The 21,274-nt window shown below is 40.6% G+C and overlaps 2 protein-coding genes across 7 annotated transcripts in view; both read right to left on the bottom strand.

Moving 5' to 3' along the window:
• Nucleotides 1-16,135, bottom strand: part of LOC138762355 (bile salt-activated lipase-like) — a 17,402-nt gene extending 1,267 nt beyond the window's left edge. The window contains exons 1-10 of the mRNA XM_069936127.1: nt 15,972-16,135; nt 14,141-14,370; nt 12,593-12,712; nt 11,749-11,946; nt 10,662-10,792; nt 9,535-9,642; nt 8,049-8,166; nt 6,930-7,113; nt 5,736-5,939; nt 4,877-5,074 (exon numbers count right to left, since the gene is read on the bottom strand). Coding sequence (XP_069792228.1) covers nt 4,877-5,074; nt 5,736-5,939; nt 6,930-7,113; nt 8,049-8,166; nt 9,535-9,642; nt 10,662-10,792; nt 11,749-11,946; nt 12,593-12,712; nt 14,141-14,370; nt 15,972-16,135 — 1,655 coding nt within the window. The remainder of the gene's footprint in view (nt 1-4,876; nt 5,075-5,735; nt 5,940-6,929; nt 7,114-8,048; nt 8,167-9,534; nt 9,643-10,661; nt 10,793-11,748; nt 11,947-12,592; nt 12,713-14,140; nt 14,371-15,971) is intronic.
• Nucleotides 14,211-21,274, bottom strand: part of gtf3c5 (general transcription factor IIIC, polypeptide 5) — a 30,789-nt gene continuing 23,725 nt past the window's right edge. For 4 of the 6 annotated variants that reach the window (XM_069919218.1, XM_069919189.1, XM_069919227.1 and 1 more), the window contains exon 11: nt 14,283-20,094. In XM_069919218.1, coding sequence (XP_069775319.1) covers nt 19,946-20,094 — 149 coding nt within the window. In that variant the 3' untranslated portion in view covers nt 14,283-19,945. Of the gene's footprint in view, nt 20,095-21,274 lie in introns of all 6 variants that reach the window. The other 2 variants (XM_069919207.1, XM_069919197.1) reach the window with 2 other exon arrangements.

Consider the following 21,274-nt stretch of genomic DNA (forward strand, 5'->3'; position numbering starts at 1 on the left):
GACTCCATCCTTTCTCCCCTAGTCCCTCCCTCAACTTGCTCCACTGCACTATGGAAAAACAATTCCTCTATTCTGAGGGTCACCGCTTCTCCCTCTCCACTACTGAGTCCTGGATGAGGACTGGGTTGTGTTCCCCTGACTTCCTCTTGAAGTCCACAATCAGCTCCTTGGTTTTGCTGATGTTGAGCACAAGGTTGGTGTCGTTACACCATTCAACTATCTTCCTCCTACACTCTTCCTCATTGCTGTTTGTGATTCTTCCGACAACTGTGGCATCATCGGCAAACTTGTAGATGGCATTGGAATTGTGCCTGGCCACACAGTCATGGGTGTATAACGAGTAGAGCAGTGGGCTAAGCACGCATCCTAGGGGTACACCTGTGTTGATGATCAGTGAGGAGACGACGACGTTTCCAATGAGAAAGTTAAGGATCCATTTTTTTGGGGGGTGGGGGGGGGGCGGTACAGAGACCTAGAGTTTGTAGTTTCTTAACCAGCACCGAGGGAATAATGGTATTGAAGGTTGATCTGTAGTCTCTGAAGAACCGCTGGATGTTTGAAATGCTGTTTTCAAGGTGATCTAGAGCTGAGTGGAGAGCCAGCGATATTGCATCTGTCGTGGAACGATTGTGATGATAGGCGAAATGCAGTGGGTCCAGATCTTTACTTTGGTATGTGTTAATTGTGGTCATGACCAGCCTCTTGAAGCATTCCATCACAGTAGAAGTTTGTGCTACTGAGCAGTCGTCATTGAGGCAGCCCATGTTACTCATCTTGGGTACTGGGATGATTTGTGCCCTTTTGAAGGTGGTGGGAACTTCTGACTGCCACAATGAGAGGTTGAAAATGACTGTGAATAATCCGGCTAGTTGGTTGGCGCAGATTTTCAGTACCCTGCCAATTACGCCATCAAGACCTGACACCTTGCGAGGGTTCACCCTCTTGAATGATGTTCTGACGTTACCCTCAGAGACAGATATCACAGGGTCCTCAGCCTTTTCAGGGATTCTAGTAGGCATTGTTTGGTTCTTCTCAAAGTTCCTGAAGTCCAGGCAACATCTGAGTAAATCTTTGCACTCTTACTATCTTATTGATATTTTTCCTGTAGTTAGGTAACCAAATCTGCACATAATTATCCAAATTTGGCTTCACCAATATCTTGTACACTGTACCATAACATCTTAACTCCTATACTCAGTACTTCGATTTACGAAGCCCAGTATGCCTTTATAACCCTACCCACCTGTGGCACCACTCTCAGGGAATTGTGTATCTGTATTCCCAGATCCCTCTGTTCTATTGCAGTCCTTTTTTCTTTGGCTTGGCTTCACAGACGAAGATTTATGGAGGGGTAAATGTCCACGTCAGCTGCAGGCTCGTTTGTGGCTGACAAGTCCAATGCGGGACAGGCAGACACGGTTGCAGCGGTTGCAAGGGAAAATTGGTTGGTTGGGGTTGGGTGTTGGGTTTTTCCTTCTTTGTCTTTTGTCAGTGAGGTGGGCTCTGCGGTCTTCTTCAAAGGAGGTTGCTGCCCGCCGAACTGTGAGGCGCCAAGATGCACGGTTGGAGGCGATATCAGCCCACTGGCGGTGGTCAATGTGGCAGGCACCAAGAGATTGCTTTAGGCAGTCCTTGTACCTCTTCTTTGGTGCACCTCTGTCATGGTGGCCAGTGGAGAGCTCACCATATAACACGATCTTGGGAAGGCGATGGTCCTCCATTCTGGAGACGTGACCTACCCAGTGCAGTTGGATCTTCAGCAGCGTGGACTCGATGCTATCGGCCTCTGCCATCTCGAGTACTTCGATGTTAGGGATGAAGTTGCTCCAATGAATGTTGAGGATGGAGCAGAAACAACGCTGGTGGAAGCGTTCTAGGAGCCGTAGGTGATGCCGGTAGAGGACCCATGATTCAGAGTCGAACAGGAGTGTGGGTATGACAACAGCTCTGTATACACTGATCTTTGTGAGGTTTTTCAGTTGGTTGTTTTTCCAGACTCTTGTGTAGTCTTCCAAAGGCAATATTTGCCTTGGCGAGTCTGTTGTCTATCTCGTTGTCGATCCTTGCATCTGATGAAATGGTGCAGCTGAGATAGGTAAACTGGTTGACCGTTTTGAGTTTTGTGTGTCTGATGGAGATGTGGGGGAGCTGGCTGATGGAGGACCTCAGTTTTCTTCAGGCTGACTTCCAGGCCAAACATTTTGGCAGTTTCCGCAAAACAGGACGTCAAGCGCTGAAGAGCTGGCTCTGAATGGGCAACTAAACCAGTATCGTCTGCAAAGAGTAGTTCATGGACAAGTTGCTCTTGTGTCTTGGTGTGAGCTTGCAGGCGCCTCAGATTGAAGAGACTGCCATCCGTGCGATACCGGATGTAAACAGCGTCTTCAGCAGTCCTGAGTGTCCTACCATTTACCATGCATGTCCTTTCCTGGTCTGTCCTTCACACTTGTCTACATTAAATTCCATCTACCATTTTTCAGCCCATTTTCCCAGGTTGTCCAGGTCCCTCTGCAAGTTTTGCAAACCTTCTTCGCTGTCCATAACACCTCCAATCTTAATGTCATCTGTAAACTTGCTGATCCAATTTACAACATTATCATCCAGATCACTGATATAGATGACAAACAACAATGGTCCCAGCACCGATCCCTGAGGCACATCAGTACTGACAAACCTCCAGTCTGAGAAGCAATCATCCACCACTACTCTCTGGCTTCTCCTGTCCAGCCATTGTCAAATCCATTTTACTACTTCACCATGTACACTGAGCATCTGAACCTTCCTGACTAACACTAAAGTCCATGTAGACTGTTACGGGTTATATTATTATGGTTATGGATAAACATGTCTTTAAAAGAGATAGGTTGTGGGGGTTTAGTGTAGGTCACTTCACAAATAGTAACACTTCATAAAATACATCTCATTTAAAATGCAAGAGCTTTGCTGATGCTAAATGTTGAGGCTCAGAGTGACTTTGCAGAGACAATGGAACTGCTTTGGAAAGAACTTCAAAAGGAGGTGCAAATGGGCAATAAAGTCCAGGCTCAAAGATACTGATAAGACCTTTCAAAGATTGGGTTTGGAGCCCTGTCAGGAGTCATTTGGTTTTTACAAGCAGAGAGAGGTAAAAAAAACAACCGGATTCTTCTCTTACAGAGAGAGAGAAGTCCATTCTACAGTAGCAGTTGAGGCTGCAAAATGGCAAGCTTGTTGAAAAACTCCATTTTGAAGATGGGTTGTGGGTTCTGAATTCAGCCTGTTCAAAACCCTTGTAGTCTTTACAAGAGGAAATGGCTGGCTAGAGTGTTTCTCCTGAAATAAGGGAAACAAGAGGAACTCTAGTGACCTGGAAGAGGAGGTTATCATTTGGAAAACCCATGATGGGGCAAGTTTCTTTGGCAAAACAATGAAGTGACTGATTGGAGGAAATCAGTTTGAGACTGTCCAATGAGCAACAAATTTCTCTCTGAAATCAACAAGAAGCTTCCTGAGTGGTAACCATTTACCTTTAAACACCAGAGCCTGGTGAAGATTCATAAATGTTAAATTCTGTGCACAGTATAAGAATTGCTTGATACTGGTGAACTTGGAGAAGTGAGAAGTGAAACAGAGAACTTACCTGAACATATACACATTACATACACATGCGCTTAGAATTAGAAGTTAATAGTAATAAGTTTAAGAATGATCTTGTTATTATGTTTAAGTAACCATTGTCTTGGTGAATTTCTATTGCTGTTGGGTTTTGGAGTCCTCTGGGCTCGTAACAAGTCAAAATCCACAGTCTTCCCTTCATCAACTTTCCTGGTAACCTCCTTGAAAATCTCTATGAAATTGGTTAAATAACAAAACCAATATCCCTAATCAGTCCCTGACTATCCAAATGATTGTAAATCCGATCTCTTCGAACACCTTCCAATAATTTACCTACTATTGACATCAGGCTACTTTTGGAACCAATCCTCTGGCACCTCCCCCCTCCCCCATCACTTAGGAGATTTTAATTATTTCTGCTAGAGCCCCTGGTATTTCTATAGTTGCCTCCTTTAAGGTTCAAGTGAATATCTTGACAAGTCCTGGGGATTTATCCACCCTTATTTGCTTTAAGACAGCAAATACACTTCTTCCTCTTTAATCCGTGTAGGTTCCGTGATCTCACTGCTTGTTTTCCTTATTTCCCTCGACTCTGCCATTTCCTGAGTGAATGCTGATGGGAAAAAAAACCTATTTAAGATCTCCTCATCTTTTATGGCTCCACATAGAGCCAACCACTCTGATCTTCAAGGGGACTAATTTTTTCTGTTACTATCCATTTGCTCTTAATATACCTGTAGAAACTCATGGGATTTTTGTTCACATTGTCTTAGTCTTCCTGATTTTTTTTTTTAAAAACTCCTCAGGGACCTCATATTTGCCTAAAACTGCTATACGTCTCATCTTCTGAACCAAATACCCAATACCCCTTAAAAAGTAAGGTTTCCTATGCCTGCTAACTTTGCCTTTAATTCTGACAAGAACATAAACTCTGTACTCTCAAAATTTCACCTTTGAAGGTCTTCCACGCATTCTAGACCCTTTCTCATTTGAGGTGCCAAGCCATGGTCCTATTTGCCTATCAAGATCCATCACTTCTAATTTAAAGAACAGAACTTTGCCCAGAGTGTGGAGTTAAATTTTATTCCTTAACCAACATAATTAAAAATAGATGATCATATTTCTATATGGGGGGGGGGGGGGGGTTTGCTCTGTACAGATTGGCAGTGCTGTTTCCTTTATAACAGCATTAACCATAAAACTATTTCATTAGAGCAGTGAAAAGCTTTGCAAGTCCTGTATAGAAAAGCACGGCAGAAATGTAATGCCACTGCTTGCTTACCCTGTGTGTGCGAAGTTGGTCCAGTAGGCAATTATGTTTCTTGAGACATCTCTGTCCTTTGATCGGTATCCAAGTGGAGTAGCAAAAGGTTTTCCAAAGACGTACTGGAGATCATCTGCATGATCAGCACCCATCCATTTGGGATAGATAGGAGCCCGGGAGGGGTAGGAAAACAGGTAGCTAAAGGTTTGAGCTCCCCTGGGAGAGAAGAAAGGAAGAATAAGAAATAATGGAATGAAATACAAGTACAAATAAAAATAATGAAAGGAAAATATCACTTCTAACAAACAGGCCATTTGACCTCACTGACTGATATTGCACAATAATTCCTTCCCACCTTTATCTAACAGGTCTCTTCTTCCCTCCATACTTATTTCACTAATATCAAGGCTGCATGTTCTTCTTTATCTGTTATGGGTAAGTATCCAATAACATTCAGACAATTCTCAGGAGAATAGATGGAAAAAAAATGACAGTTTCTCCCCCACCACTTTGCCCATCCCCCATCAATGTTGTGGCTTTGCACAATCAGTACAACCGAAAAGAGAATAAAGATAGCCTTGGCATGAAACAAAGATATGGTGGAAAGTATTAAGAATAAATGGTCTTGTGTTTAAAGTATGCATAATCACCAAGTGGATACACATATATTGAGCGGACTAGTATTGTATTCATGACTACAGTCTGTGGTTTTTGTGGTATGATGCCAGGCAGATTTTATCCCAAGTGGTTGATTGGAGAGCAGAGTGCAGTTCTCATTTAATGGTACAATTGAATAATTTACGCTTTCTAGCACCTTTCTATTTAAGCTGCTACACAACATGTAGTGATAGAAGGAAAGGTTTGACAAACTACTCACTGAGCATGTTGATAATGAAGATCCAGTGCCAGTTGTGTGGGCACCAAGAAGAGAACGTCACTCTCTAGATTCACTATTGTTCTTTTAATGGTATCTTGACTTGGTGTGGAAGGCCAGTTCCTGGTATATTGCTCATAAGTAATATTGACACCCTGTCCTTTTGTATCCACAGTGAGCCCCCGAATTAGATTATACAGATCACTCCTGTGGATATTGTAGATAACCATAATCAAAGATATTTTGTGGAGACTTTAAAAAACTCTACAGAAAATATTGCATTTTCAATATTACCATGGAAATGAGTTACAAGAGTTTTTTTTTTAAAGAAACACTTGTCCATTACCTGACTTTGTTGGTTGTTAACAAGGTACAATTAATCTAACTTGAATAAGTGTACAGTAGATATCAAATTTAAAATTCTCATAGTTTATTCTTACCTTCCATTGACTCATCTGTTTTCTACAAAACCTTCTCCAGTGCTATGACAAATACTTAACATGCTGCTTTAAAACAGTACATCATTGAGAAGCGCTTCACAGGAATGAGAGCACAAAAAATCGAGGAGGTACTGGGACAAATGAACAGAGTTGAACTGGATGAATGCTTCAGAAGGAACAACTCCCAGAATTATGGGGAAAAGTCAGACAGAATGGAATAAATTATTCTTTGCCCAATCAGTACTGGCAAAATGGATCTTTGTTTTTCTTCCTCCCCATGATGTGTCTTGAAACCTCCCAGCAATGTAGCCTCTGGTCACCAGTCGTAATGTAATCTAATGTGAAATTGTATCAAAATTGTTTATGTTTACATTTATCCTATTAAGCACCTCAGGATATTTCTAACTCTTTATTTGTATGAGACTGTTGATGATATTCTACAAAAGCTGTCCAATTATCCCCCATTCTATGGGATAGTATCAAGTTCTCAGATCTTGACATCATTGAATTCTGAATCACATAATAGAGTTTGCAAACAACAGTATATGATTTATTTATAAAAAAGTTTAGGGGAGGGGAATTGGGTCACCCTCAAAGTCTTCTAGCCTCTCAATCATCTGTTGAAGCGAAGTTCTTCTCAAAGAATCATGCTTGTTATGAAGGTGACAGGAAGGGAAAGAAATACCTTGAGAGGAGGGGCTCCCAGCTAAGAAAACAACCAAACCATATAGTAAATGAAATAACAAATGTTGCATACGGGTAGGTCTTTCCAGCCTTATTGATTGAATGAACATCCAGGCCAGCAAAAATATGTCCATCCATGTTGTTGACTCCAGCAATGTAATCAATTCCAGCAGCATTATGGAAGAGCTTCTTTGGCTCATCAGGAATAAAGTCTCCATCGATGACGGGAGCCCAGATCAAGTAGAACACAAGTGGAGCTAAATGAATTTTAAAGGAAGGTAGTTGGTCAGTTTTGGCCTTCTCTTCCATGCAAAATAAGATCACAATCTCATTCCTAGATTAACCAGGAATTACTACCCAAAATGCTTTTCATTTTTTTTTCCTGAATACTTACTTCAAGTGGTGTCATTTTGGACACTGGAGAAAATTCAACAATAAAAGTGTTGGCCCAATTCTGCAGAGGGAGGCCTCAAAGCACATTATAGGACAGTATAATAAACGGCAAGCACTGAGCAAGGAAAAAGGATGAGTGGAAATAGGGTTAAATCTTTATTCAGCTCTGTTAAAAATGTGGAATTCCTTGCCAACAGGCAAAGTAATATGGATCTATTCATGAGAAAATTAGATCAAGACACAGGAGGAGCAGCACAGTTATTGTAACACATACAGCACCAGCAATTGGGACTGGGGTTTGAAATCCCGCACAGTCTGTGAAGAGTTTGCATGTTCTCTCCGTGTCTGCGTGGGGTTTCCCCAAGGACTCTGGTTTCCTCCCACCCTTCAAAACGTAGGGGTTGTAGGTTAATGGAGTGTAATTGGGCGGCATAGGGTGAAAGGGCCTGTTACTGTGCTATATGTCTAAATATAAAAATACAACAGTAGACAGGATTGGATGGTGGACTAAGAGTTCAAGTGGAGCATAAATGCCACTATGGACTATCTGGTGGATGGATTAAAGAAACTTTTTGAAGGTGGGCTGAGAGAACAATAATCAATAGAGAGAAGTAATTATAGTTCCAGCAATGCACAGTTTATCTAGCTTTTAGATAATTTTCTTTATGAACTTTGTAAATACATTGCATTTTGAAAACCCCAGAATGTAAATGCCATTTTGTTTAAATATTTTATGTGAGAATACAGCCAAAAAAATTCTCAAATGAGATTGGAACATTTACATCATTATCAGTCTTACTTTCCAAGTTAACAAGTTTTAAAGGAATCGCCAGGGTGACAGCTTTGGGATCAGTAATCTTCAGACAGGCCATCATGGCAGCAGGATCATCCCGTGGACAGCCAACCTTGTTAGCAAGCTGAAAATGCCACATAACATTTCAGAATCTCAGAGACAGTTAATATTTCTCCCATTAGCTCTTCTTCACTTTTGACGACAATACATAGACATGATGGTGAAACCCAGCAGGTCACAAAGCATCTCCAGACTTTCTTGTTTGGCTCCTCACTTTGAGTAAGCTTTGCCCTCATCAAGTACACCCAGACCAAGAATTCTCCATTCTTGCCAAGACAATACACTGCACACTAAATTTACATTTCCTGAAAGTAGCACGAGATTGCCAAGATGTGTTAAGTTATGAATATTTTCAGGATATTGGTCACTCCCTTAAAATTGGAATTTTTTTGTAATAAATTAAATATTTCCATAATGAGGAACTTTTTTCTGGTTTTGACCACTTCCTTCAGACTGGCTCTTTACCAGGTCTCATCTGCTACTAGAGTCTCTTCACAAGGTGTGCATGAATCGACCCGAGGTGACAACTGATGCACACTCACTTTATGAAGCGCATCTAAAGCACCACTCCATTGTGTTCCAAATCCTACACTGGACTGAAAACTTCTACAGGTGTACCCTGGAGAGCATTCTGGCTGGTTGCATCACTGTCTGATATGGAGGCACCAAATCTCAGGACAAGAAAAAATTCCAGAGGGTTGTTAACTCAGCCTGCGACATCACAGGCACCAGACTTCACTCCATTAAGGATATCTACATGAGGAGGTGTCTTAAAAAAGTAGCCTCCATCCTCAAAGACCCCACCCAGGTCATGCCCTCTTCACTCTGCTACTATCAGGAAAGAGGAGCCTAAAGCACTCAATGGCAAAGGGACAGCTTCTTCTCCGCTGCTATTAGATTCCTGAATGATCACTGAACCAAAGACACTGGCTTACTTTTTGTGCACTCCCATTTTTATTTTTTATGTATTATGGTTGTAAGATGGTTTATAATTTGAATGTTTTCACTGTGATGCTGCCAGAAAACACGTAATTTCGTGACAATAAATTCTGATTATCATCTAGTAGAAATTCATGGTCATGTGCAATAACATTTCTCACCTTATTAAATAAAACAGATATCTTGATATTGAATACTAGCTCAGACAATCCAACTTGGCACAGATCAGTTATAGAGTTGTAATTTTTTTCCGCAAAGGAACAGGTCTTTGGCTCAAATTATTCATGCTGGCCAAGTTGTCTAACTAACGTAGTCCCATTCACCTGCATTCGGATCATATCCTACGAAAACTTTCCTGCCCACATACCTGACAATATGTCATTTAAACATTGTAGTTGTACCAGTCTCTACCACTCCTCTGGCAACCATATACTTATACATCTCTGGAAGATAGTTGATTGTGTAGCATTGATATTTCTGTAGTTCTACTGACCTGCAGTGCCCAATGTAATGGGTTCCTCTGAACTGCCCAGGAACAAGTAGCAACCCCACTCTGTGAAATTGCTCGCTTTATTAGTCCTTTGTTATAGGGTGACAATATCTGTGAAATAAATGAAAAATCTAAGTATATTTGACATGTGTTCATTAAAGTATTATATTCTGTGGGGCCACAGTCTGGGTTTAGGATCCATATCAAACATTGCTAACTTTATACATTGACATAACTACAGAGTAACACTCCAAGCACTTCTGTCTTGAATAGCATCTGTGCTTCTATGTGATTCCTACATTACTAAGTGCCAACTTATTTCTGGTAGAGACGTCTCAAAAATGATAGTTCAGGTGACCAGCTAAATAGAGTTCTTCTACTTTCAGAGTAAGTAATATCTGGAGTAATATCTAGAAACTTGTGCAGAAAACAATGTTTTGAATGTCTGTCAGAAAATTCCTGGAGATAAAACAGATTGTAAAGAGGAAAATAGGATTGAATAAAATCAATATTCCATGCGAGGCCCTCAGCTAACCCATGGAAGTGATCAAATAATCTCTCATGCTAAAATAATTCCGGTTCTGATTCCAATTCACCAGGTGTGCAGTTCATTGCCTTAGTTGGGTGGACACATCATTAATTCACCCAGTATACAGAAGGTCATCGACTCATCCTGAGTGCACGTCATTGACTCCTTGTTACAGATCAGTCCCTGATACTCAGAGTGGGGAGAATCATCAGGGTCCAATTAGTGGCAATGGTGCTAGTAGTAAAATAAAGGATTAACACGGAATAATAACAAAATGTATACAAAAATAGGATGCTAAAAACATGAAAATACTTTTCACTATTTTGCTTTATTCACATTTATATCGTGAATAAATTTTTTAAAAATATAGTTCCAGCGACCATGCAGCTACTTATTTTGAACAGAGTCAAATCTAATTTATAATTATCTCTGATGTATTCTGATTATATAAAAATTGGTTCTATTTCCATTTAATCAGGGAAATGATCAAGAATCTCTCACATTATTTCCCACCAGGTTCAAGTGCTCCAGCTCAGTAGAGACTGAACCAATCTCAGACCTGCTCTATCCACATTACTCTTCATTGCCATTGTCTGGTTACCTGGAGGTTGACACTAGCAGCTCCTGCAGACTCTCCAAAGATCGTTATTTTATTTGGGTCTCCACCAAATGCAGCAATGTTTCTTTTCACCCAACTAATAGCCATGTGCTGGTCCCACAAACCTTGGTTACCTGTGCATTTCAACAAATAACAATGATAGACAAAAGTGAAGCAAGAAAAATACAAACATTAAAAAGAAAGTTTAAGAAGGATTCATTACTAGTGGAAATGGCAGGCAACCACTCTCTCTCTGGGCCAGAAAGGTAGATTGATACAACATTAACAATAATTTTACTGGTTGTTCAAACACATACACAAAAGACTAAAATTTAGCTCCAGCAAGTTCTTAAAAGTAGTGCAAACTTTGAGAGCGAGAAAAATTTACAGCAAAGTGTGTGGATTCATATGCTAATACTATCAGGGTACAGGTTAGTAAAGTACCATTGTCTTACTGATGTTTAGTGTGAACCCATTTGTACATTTCAGTAAAGGAGTTAACGATGAGGTCAGAGTTCAAAGGTCCTCATACGCAAGTGCCATTCGGGTATAGCAACTCATTAATGTTTCCAATGTACTCAGCTTTCGAATGAAGGCAGTTCAATTTGACCACTTTCCCTCTAAATTTGCTCAACTCCTCAGGACCTTGTTGGGAGGTGTGGTACAATATTCCAGAGAGAAAGATTAAGAAGAGTGACAACAGAGTCTGCGTGACCCCAGAAGGCACAGGAATTGGGTTTGTGATGGGCTCATTGGTCAGCATCAGGCTTTGCATGCCATCATGTGATGGGCATAAAATGGGGATGAATTTCTGATTGCACCCTAGTTTAAGAAGGATTCACCATCGTCCTTGATTGGCAGTTCAAGGCCTTTGAAAGGTTGAAAAGGCTGCATTTAGTGTTCCACAAAGTATTCTTCTTGGATTTGCTGCTTTGTGAAAATGATGTCCATTGTGCCTCTGGATAGAAGGAATCTCAAAGTGTGGTTCCAAAGCTGTTGAGAATATTACAATGACTCCCTTTGTCAGGAAGCAAGGAGTAATCTTTGGCAACTTTCTGGATGATGGTCATGAAACAGTTTGATCACTAACCTGGTGCACTGGCATCACCTGTGCTCAGAAACCCCAGTGGTCCAACCCGATAGTTGAGGGTCACAACAATTACTTTGCCTCGGGATGCAATCTCCAGCCCATCGTACAGATAGTTCTTCAGAAAGTTGGCTCCCTGCCCCGATCCTACCAAGAAACCTCCACCAAAGATCCAAATCATAACAGGCAGGTTGGTGGACACTAAGGAAGGCACACACAGATAATTTGTTCATTATGTCTGAATAATTCAATTTAAGTCAATATAACAGCTTGTTATAAACTTAAACCATCGAATTTGTGGTAACCATAAGATTTACAAAAGAGCTCACCGAATACACAATCAAACCATACAAAAATCAGGAAATGCTGGAAATATTCAGCAGGTCAGGCAACATCAGGACTTTGACCTGAAATGTTTCCTCAATTTCTCTTTCCACAGATGCTGCCTGATCTTCTGGATATTCCCTGCTTTTTCTCTTTTGTTTCAGATTTCCAGCATTTACCTTTTTAAAAATGTTGATTTATCAATGAAAAGAAAAAAATGTCAGTCAGGACACAGGAATGCTTATACCATTGATCAAACTGTGGATGAATTGCAACTTTTATTACAATGTACAAGAGGACCTCAACTCTTTAGATCTACTTCAGAAGGTGTAAAAAAATACTTGGTATCAGAATGCCAACAGAACTTCCCTATCATACACAATACATCTCAAAGGAAAGAAAGTGGAGCATGTTCCTAAAATTGATAACTTTGGGAAGTTTAATTTTATCAATTGACAGACGGTAAAGACATTGAAATGAGAAAGTTAGTTAAGTAGTTTAATACTGTGTGATTGTTATTTACCTTTTCTCCCATGTGGGACCCAAATATTCAAATAAAGACAATCTTCACTCCCAAAAACAGAAGTCTGTGTGAAAGTCGCTTGGAAACATCTGGGTTTGAACTTTTTAGCACTCAAGATATCTGATAATGACACAAGCACCAGAAGTTAGTAGAAAGGAAGAACATTTTACACAACTGTCAGAAAATATCTAAATACTTCCCAGACAATTAGTTTTGAAGGGTAGGCAGTATGCTAGCGAGGGAAAGAGTCATAAACACCATTAATTCAACAAAATAAATAACAAAGAAAAATCAATGTTTAATTGGGGCAGATTTTATTCTTGATGTTTTCAGAATTTTTTCCCCTCAAGAATATAAAGTTAATTAGAACAGACCACATTAACGATCCCATTACATACCTCGGACAAACTCAACAACCACCAGTGCGGGTGGGGGAAGGGTTGCCAGCACGAGCCCATTCCCAGTTGGGATTTTCTTTTTTTTTGGGCAGGAAATTTTGTTGAGAATATTTATCTCTTTTCTCTTCAAATTTGAAACCTTTTTTTTTTAAAAAAACCATTACTCGTTTATTATGTCACTAATATTTGGCTTTGCCGCTAACCCCATAGACCACCCATAACAAGCCTACAGGCCACAAAAGGTCCTCAAACCACAGGTTCAGAATGATGGATTGGACATTTAGAGCTTGTGCCATAGTTCAAAGCTATATTTCCAAATTCACAATCAATATTTTTAAACAAAATACGTGGTGATGTACAATTCACAGTTATCTATTATGCAATCAAACTAAAATCATGTGCACCCCTTAAAAGTTCAAAAGCTAGAAATGGAGGGAGAGTGCCTTCATATTGATAAAGTTAAAGGCTTTTACAAATCCAGCAGTAATGTACTAATAATGTCAGCTCTATTATGAAGTACAGTCTCTAGAGCAGAATTTTGGACGTGTCAGCAAAACAATGTATTTTATTCAGTGATATGCTGGCCATTTCTGGGCAAGTAATCCACATGGGGTTGCAATGATGATCTGGAGATACAAGTTCAAATCTCTCATTGGCAATCAATTAAGTAAAATCAGGAATAAAATTAACAAGACTTGACACCTGATACACTATTCTCTTCAAAGTGAAGGAAATCTCTCATCCTTATCCATAATTGACTGTTGTGCTATGTGATTTTCCCAACCTACTGCAACATTGTCCATTTTTATTTTGCCCTCTGAAATGGTCACCGAGTTGCATCAAATTATGATAAAATATCTCTATGTCGATTGTAAGGGTTCAAAAAGTTATTTTGCCACAATCTTCAAGGGCAAGAAATGCTGGTGGGAACTCCACAGCATCCACAATCTGCGCCTTAAATAAAAAATATCTGTTCTATGTGAGACCATTCAGGATTCCTTTTATTATCTTTATAAAACAAGAATGGCAGTTTCTAATTTCACTGACTTCTACTCAGTCACTTACTTGATTATGTACCTTAAAAGATATATTTTATTGATTTTAAAGTGAAGGTAAAGGCACAACAAAATGCAAAAAGGAATTATGTTACCAGGCCATCCAGGATGTGGTTCGGCTTTCTCAAATCGCTTTGGAGTGGCAGCAAAAGGAATTCCTTTGAAAATGTCCACAGATGAAAAAAATCCATCTCTCTTATAGGTGCCTTCCACACGACCACCTTCAGTTTGCACCACACCTAGCTGTCGGGAAGAAGCAAGAGAACCAGAAAGAGAGAGACAGTGAAGGAGAAAAAAAAATAAGAGGGAGGGAAATGAAGAGAATTAGGACAGAAGCAGATGAGGGATCCAAGGTGGTTTGGTCAATACAGAACTGTGACCTAACAGTCTTATTTTTATTCAAGCATTCAATGTCCCAAATATAAAACCAATAACTCTTTCCAGGGTCATTCATGCCCCAGTTATCTGCTCCTCTTGATCAGTTTTTCCTTTAATCTTACAATTCCATACACAGTTTCACAGCTCTTTTCATCAAACTTTATTGAAGGACTATCAAATTGATTAGAGTAAGCCTGCTTCTAACACTGACCCAGCAAGCTTTACTAATGGGTTAGATGGAGTTCTAAAAATGTTTGAATCAATCACACATCCTTTTCACCAGCTGTGATACTGGTATTTTGCATTCCAGTGATAACACATTATTGCTCAATGCCAGTAAATTAAAAACTATTTAATGAGTTGATTCCTTGTTTCTCACATATCCTACCAACTACCTTCACACCTACATAGGCCCTCCATCTGTCACTGGGAAATGGAAGCCAAACTCATCCCCTTGGTGGATAGTTTACCAATTGACTAGTAATCTTACCACTCCCTTTAAGTTACAAACAGTGAAGAGTGCGCTGAGACTCACCGTGGCTCTTGCTGCAGCACCAAGAAAGAAGCTGCCTAATAGGAACCCAAGGAACTGCCAGCAAGCCATCTCACAGGTCTGCACTTGGAGCTTTTCTAACATGCACATATAAATGAATACAAGCCAATGCTGTATATTGATCACAGATAATGCAGTCAAGGTTGGTCTGTTTAATTCAATAAACAAGTATATCTTAATTACATTATTTAAAATAGGTAGGCATTAATGTAAGCAAAACACAAACTAGGTTTCAAGGCCAGTAACAATGCTTTATCAAAAGTCCACAAACCTCCTGCTTAAAGTAGGAATGTTTTAGCTGTTTTCTTCTTCCATTCTGTCTCCATGATTTTATCCAAACCATTGGGTTATTACATTCACAAAATTAGCACATCATCTGAATCATAAGATGAAAACATAAATATGCTTCAGATCTGTTATAGGTCCAGTGGATACATCTCCATTAGTGGAGATCCAACACAGAGGCTTGCAGAAAGAAGTAAATAGCACTCAAAATTACATTTTCTGAAAAGACCAGCTAAGTTCCTCCAGCATTTTGGTGGCATATCCTCCATTACCCACACATCTGGCCAGGCCCCATCCCCAAGAGCAAGATTCCTCTGGTCCTCACCTACCACCCCACCAGCCTCGCCATCCTCGTTATTCCCACCTCCGCCTTCCGCAGGGACCACTCCCTCCATGACTCTCTTGAACATCTTCCACCAATCATCCCCTTGGGACCTAACCCTGTGACCACAGGAGATGCTCCACTTGTACCCACATTTCCTCCCTCAGCACCATTCAGGGCCCCAAACTGTCCTTCCGAGTGAACCAACATTTCACCATCGAATCTGCAGGGGTCACCTACTGCATTCATGGTCCCATTGTGGTCTCCTCTACATTAGAGAGACTGGAAGATTGCTTTATTGAGGACCTCAGCTCTGTCCACCACAATAGAGTGAATCTCCCAGTCGCCACCCACTTCAATTCTCCATCCCATTCCCTTGCCGACATACCTGTCTATGGTCTTAAGTACTGCCAGACTGAGACCACCTGTAAATTGTAGGAATACCTTATCTTCCAACTGGGCACCCTCCAACCAGATGGCATTAATATCAACTTCTCCAGCTTTCATTAAACTCCCAGCCCCACACATTGCTTCCTCCTGTCGTCTTTCCATTCTGTCTCCTTTCACACAGACATGCTTAGTCCCTTATCACATCCAATTAACACCTTTTGTTGGTCTGGATTCCTCCCCAATTGTTTAAATTCCGAGACTTTCTGATATATCCTTTTTCTGACTTTTCAGATTTTTCCTTGAATATCTTTGTCCTATAGCTGCTGAAAAGACCAGCTGAGTTCCTCCAGCATTTTGGTGTTTTTAACTACAATCACAGAATTTTCAGCCTATTATGTTTCACTCAACTTTCTATGGTGTCCAACTTCTGGCTTATTCTGCTTCAGATCTGTTATAGGTCCAGTGGATACATCTCCATTAGTGGAGATCCAACACAGCCCTTGAAGGGCTCAGGCCAGAAACATTGACAATATATCTTTGTCTCACAAAAAGGCTGGCTGAGTTCCTCCAGTGCTTTGGTGTGGTTTTATTCAAAATTATATTAAATATGAGGAGAAAACGTGCTATCGAAAGAGAAGCATTGCCCCAATACCTGGAAATTTCTCTTTTCACACAGGATGGATTCGTGGAAATTAGTGCCCAGAGAAGGATTTTTAAAAATTGGAATCAGTTTATAAAAATTAAAAACTGGCTTTAATTGTGCGTATATGTCACAACTCACTTTTCCTTATTGGTGACACAAACTGGAGCTTTTGGCTGTCTGCAACTCATCACTTTTGTAGAACACTCACAAAATATGGGAACAATCATACTGAAATAGTCAACATCACATGAAAGTCTGTATAGTGACAGATGTTTTACCACATCATCTGTCAGCCTTACTTTCCAACTCAGGTCTCATCGCTCATCACAATTCAAATCAGAACTGCCTGCAATGATCTCTGTCCATCAATCTTTCCACACCTTGCAGTGGTACGGGACCACTTCATCACAAGAGACATTTGTTACTGTTATGGGGATGGAGTGGGGAAATAAGGATGTGAAGAGCAGCTGGCATCCTTCAAGATTTGATGATCAGAGCTGTGAATATTTTTGATAAAGATCTCATGGGAACAACAATTTTCAGGAACTCAATCATCCAGGATGGTTTATGCTTTGTATGTTGGTACATCCCTAAGCAACAACCAATCAGATGTGGCAGCATTTTACTTTACTTAAAGGTAATTCTGTCAGAGCATTGACTTAGCTCAGTATCTAACTCTAACACTGCTTGATATTGGTTATGGGATGTGGACTCCTTCCAAGACACATGTAATCCAGGGAATTTCTTTTCAGGATCCTGGCTAATTATTTACCAGTCTGCAAACTTACTGCTTCATTCCTGGTGATAATATAACTGCAATTAAAGGGCACTTTATAAGGCAAGCAGGTAATTAAACATGCAGGTTTGTTCGACTGGAGGGGAGGTTGTGGATCCAATTTGTGCAAGTTTAATGCCTGCTAGTTGTAAACCTTGTCTCGGACCTTTTGATTCAACACAGGACTCAAAAACTGAAATAATTTTAGAAACCATGGTAAAACAACTGCTCACAACATTCAAGTCAGACAGATGGTGGAAACAAATTGAAGAGAGTTTAAAGTAGTCATTAAAGAAACAAATGATCACAAATAAATTGAGTAAGAAATTGAATAGAACGGTTTTCTGGATAAAGAGTTTTAAAATATGAAGAAGTTTAAGAGAGACGTGCAAGACAAATATTTTTATGCTCTGAGAAGTAGGCCACCTGGACAATCCCAAACTTTGAAATACTTTCCAATCTGGTCCTGGACTCCTGCTTAATCCCCTATAAGGATGCAAATTAATCTCTTTAATAATGACTGACATTTTCTATATGGATTCATAAAGTTGTACAGTTGTGAGCACCGCCCTGAGCACAGGTAGTGCGACGAGTTAATTTTATAAAATCTAGTTTTTGAAATGTGTGCAGAGGAACAAGAGCGCTCCAGATCTCTGATGGGGATTAGAGTCAGTTTTCATTTGATAGTGGAGACGCAAGAAACATGACGGAACAGAAAATAATTTGTATTGATGTCACACCAAAAAAAAGCTACTTCTTGTAGGTAAACAGTACCACAAATTACACTCTTATCCTAATAAATGTTTTCACAGCTGCGAGTTTCTCTAGAATGAGAATAGTTTGTGATCTGAGTTTCAAGCACCTGTTGCTTACATGTCTTCCAATTATATTAGATTACAGTGAGTCTGCACACCATAATCTGCCTCCTTCAGCCATTTGCACAGATAGTTCTGGAAATTTGGATTATTTTTAACACTTTCAAGGAGAGGAGGATGGTGCTGAGAAGAAAAAAAAACCAAACGGCCTCCTCAATCACCAGTGAACGTTCTGATTCCATGTTATTGTCACGTCATGCTTCCATCAGATTCAAAGTAAGTGCCGAAACAAAGGTATAATTAGATATCAAGGTGAACTGTTGAACACTACTTAAAAATCTACCTGAAGCTTGGAGTCTCGCATAAGTATTGTATGCATCAATTCAAGGCACATACAATCCATTCTTAATACTAATATTCTACAAACCAAACTATCAAGAAATCTCTGTGGGAATACTATGGGTACAGAGTAATTAAACATTTGTTTGGCATATATTCTTCTGCCTTTTATTTGCAGTTGTATTTATTCATTCTCTCCCACAGCCAAAGAATTTAAGCACAAATTGAATGAACCAAGACCTCTGTGCTGTTATTGAGAATTATAGGTTTGCTGGAATTACACAAATGTAGGGAAGTTTCAATGAATGTGCAGTGGTGGGTCACGTCTCCAGAATGGAGGACCATCGGCTTCCCAAGATCGTGTTATATGGCGAGCTCTCCACTAGCCACCGAGACAGAGGTGCACCAAAGAAGAGGTACAAGGACTGCTTAAAGAAATCTCTTGGTGCCTGCCACATTGACCACCACCAGTGGGCTGATCTCGCCTCCAACCGTGCATCTTGGCGCCTCACAGTTTGGCGGGCAGCAACCTCCTTTGAAGAAGACCGCAGAGCCCACCTCACTGACAAAAGACAAAGGAGGAAAAACCCAACACCCAACCCCAACCCACCAATTTTCCCTTGCAACTGCGCCTGCCTGTCCCGCATCGGACTTGTCAGTCACCAGTGAGCCTGCAGCAGACATGGACATACCCCTCCATAAATCTTCGTCCGCGAAGCCAAGCCAAAGAAAGAAAGAAAAAAAAAGTGGGAAGAATCCTGGCCTTCAGAAACTGATTCAGCCATTGACGAATGATAAATGTGACTGAAGTTGGTTTCAGAGCAAGAAAATTTAAAAAAGCAATCAAAGCAACCAAATCCAATAGCGAAATCTCCTCTTTCCCTACCACTACTATAGTCTATTAGTTGTACTCTTACCCAGACAAGATGGTGAACTTGCCCTCATCTCTGCCAGTGTCTGATAGTGGACTAACAGTTGTTGGTGAAAACACAATTTCATTTCAGGCCAGATTATGAATTACTACCTTGGAGAATTATGGTCAGAAATGCCCACTGTTTAATAAAAAATTAACACACTAAACTGCCTAAAAACAAAGGTCTTGCAACTTAACCTGGTTACCTGCAATGGGAATGTCTGGAACAGTTTCTGGTGACTACACCACAGCTCATCTTTATTAACTTCACAATTCACATAATGGGGAAACAAAATATGCTGCATACATATCAGCTGATGGATCCCATAATATCTTTGTCAGCTAATCCTGCTGCACAAGCTCTACGTGATATTATAAACCATTCCTGCAAAATTACCACAGTTAGTATAAAGGGGTATTTTAAATGCAACATAGCGTTGCTCTTCTCACCCCTCAAGTAACTGAATCCAGCCCACATTCAATGAAATCACATATAATCAAGAATTTCAGTCTCCATCTCATTTTCGCTTCCCTCAGATGCTGGATACTCTTCCTCCTCATCTTCCTCTTCCTCAGCAGATTCAGACTCTTCTTTCCCCTGCGTGGCCGATGGTTTCTTTCTCAAAGAGGTTGAAGCTGACCATGAGAGAAAAGGAAAAATCCAATTACAAAGAAAGCTAGCCCCTTTCATATTGCAGCCCTCCTGGAACCTGGGGGTGATTACTGGGGCAAATGCTGAAAGCATCTTTCAGATCGTAGGGGGAATCTACCCATTAAATCACCAACCTGGCAATTTAAGGGAGATCTAGCCCTCACAATGATGTGTCACGCACTCCCCAGAAGTACTGCCAGATGTTCAGATACTGGCTGCCCGGTGACACATGCATCCAAGTGCTGATGTCACCGGAATAAGCAGATTAGCCATTTTCCTGTTCAAATCAGCCATGGTCCAGACCTAGGTAAGTTTAACTGGGTTCCCCGACTACCTCTGAGGTAGGTCAGGGACCCGGTTGGGTTCCGGCGAGGATGACCCAGTTGGATCCTTTCAAACTGCTGTGTAACTGTGGCGCTAACCATGCAAACTGCCCGGTTAACCCCAGTTTACATGGCAGTTTGAAAGGGCCTAATGTATCAGAGCATAAACAACTTCCCACCCACTGTAAAATGGCAATGCCTGCAGGTGAATAGTGTAACTTTCGAATGTTAACCCACTATAGTAAGGGGGGGATGGTACCAAGTCAAATCTCCAATACACCTGCAGATAGCAGTTGTTAGGAAGCTTTTAAAATCTCACATGCACTCTAGCAACAGTACGAGAACTTTCCCAAGTTACTAGCAAACTGCTACGCTATGTTGGATGTCACATAATTCCAGGATTCCTGTTTGGTCTGAAGGGGCAGTTAATAATTTTGTTGGGGAATGGGTCTATAAGTGCAGCACAAGAGACAGATGGCAAAGTGACATAGGGTGAGAAACACAAGGACAAACAGTGGGGTGGCAAAAAGTGGGACCGAATACCAGAGAAGAGTAGTAGGTGAGAGAGCCATTGGCTCAAGCAGCATTCCTGCACTGAGTGCCAAGCTAAACATTTTTGGTGGAACTTGAAGATGCAATCTTTTAACTCCAGGAATACTGCCCAATGATCCCACTGCTGACTCTTCAAAGGCCTGTGAACAAAGCTTTTCATCCTTTAAGAAAGACACTCTACAAGACCATATAATAGTGGAGGTGCCAGGAACACATCTGCTTTGTGACATGACATATTACTGTATTCAAATTAAAGTCTTTGCTTTGACTTGTATTTAACTTTGTTCAG

The sequence above is a fragment of the Narcine bancroftii genome, chromosome 1 (genome assembly GCF_036971445.1).
Source record: "Narcine bancroftii isolate sNarBan1 chromosome 1, sNarBan1.hap1, whole genome shotgun sequence".
NCBI classification, from domain to species: Eukaryota; Metazoa; Chordata; class Chondrichthyes; order Torpediniformes; family Narcinidae; genus Narcine; species Narcine bancroftii.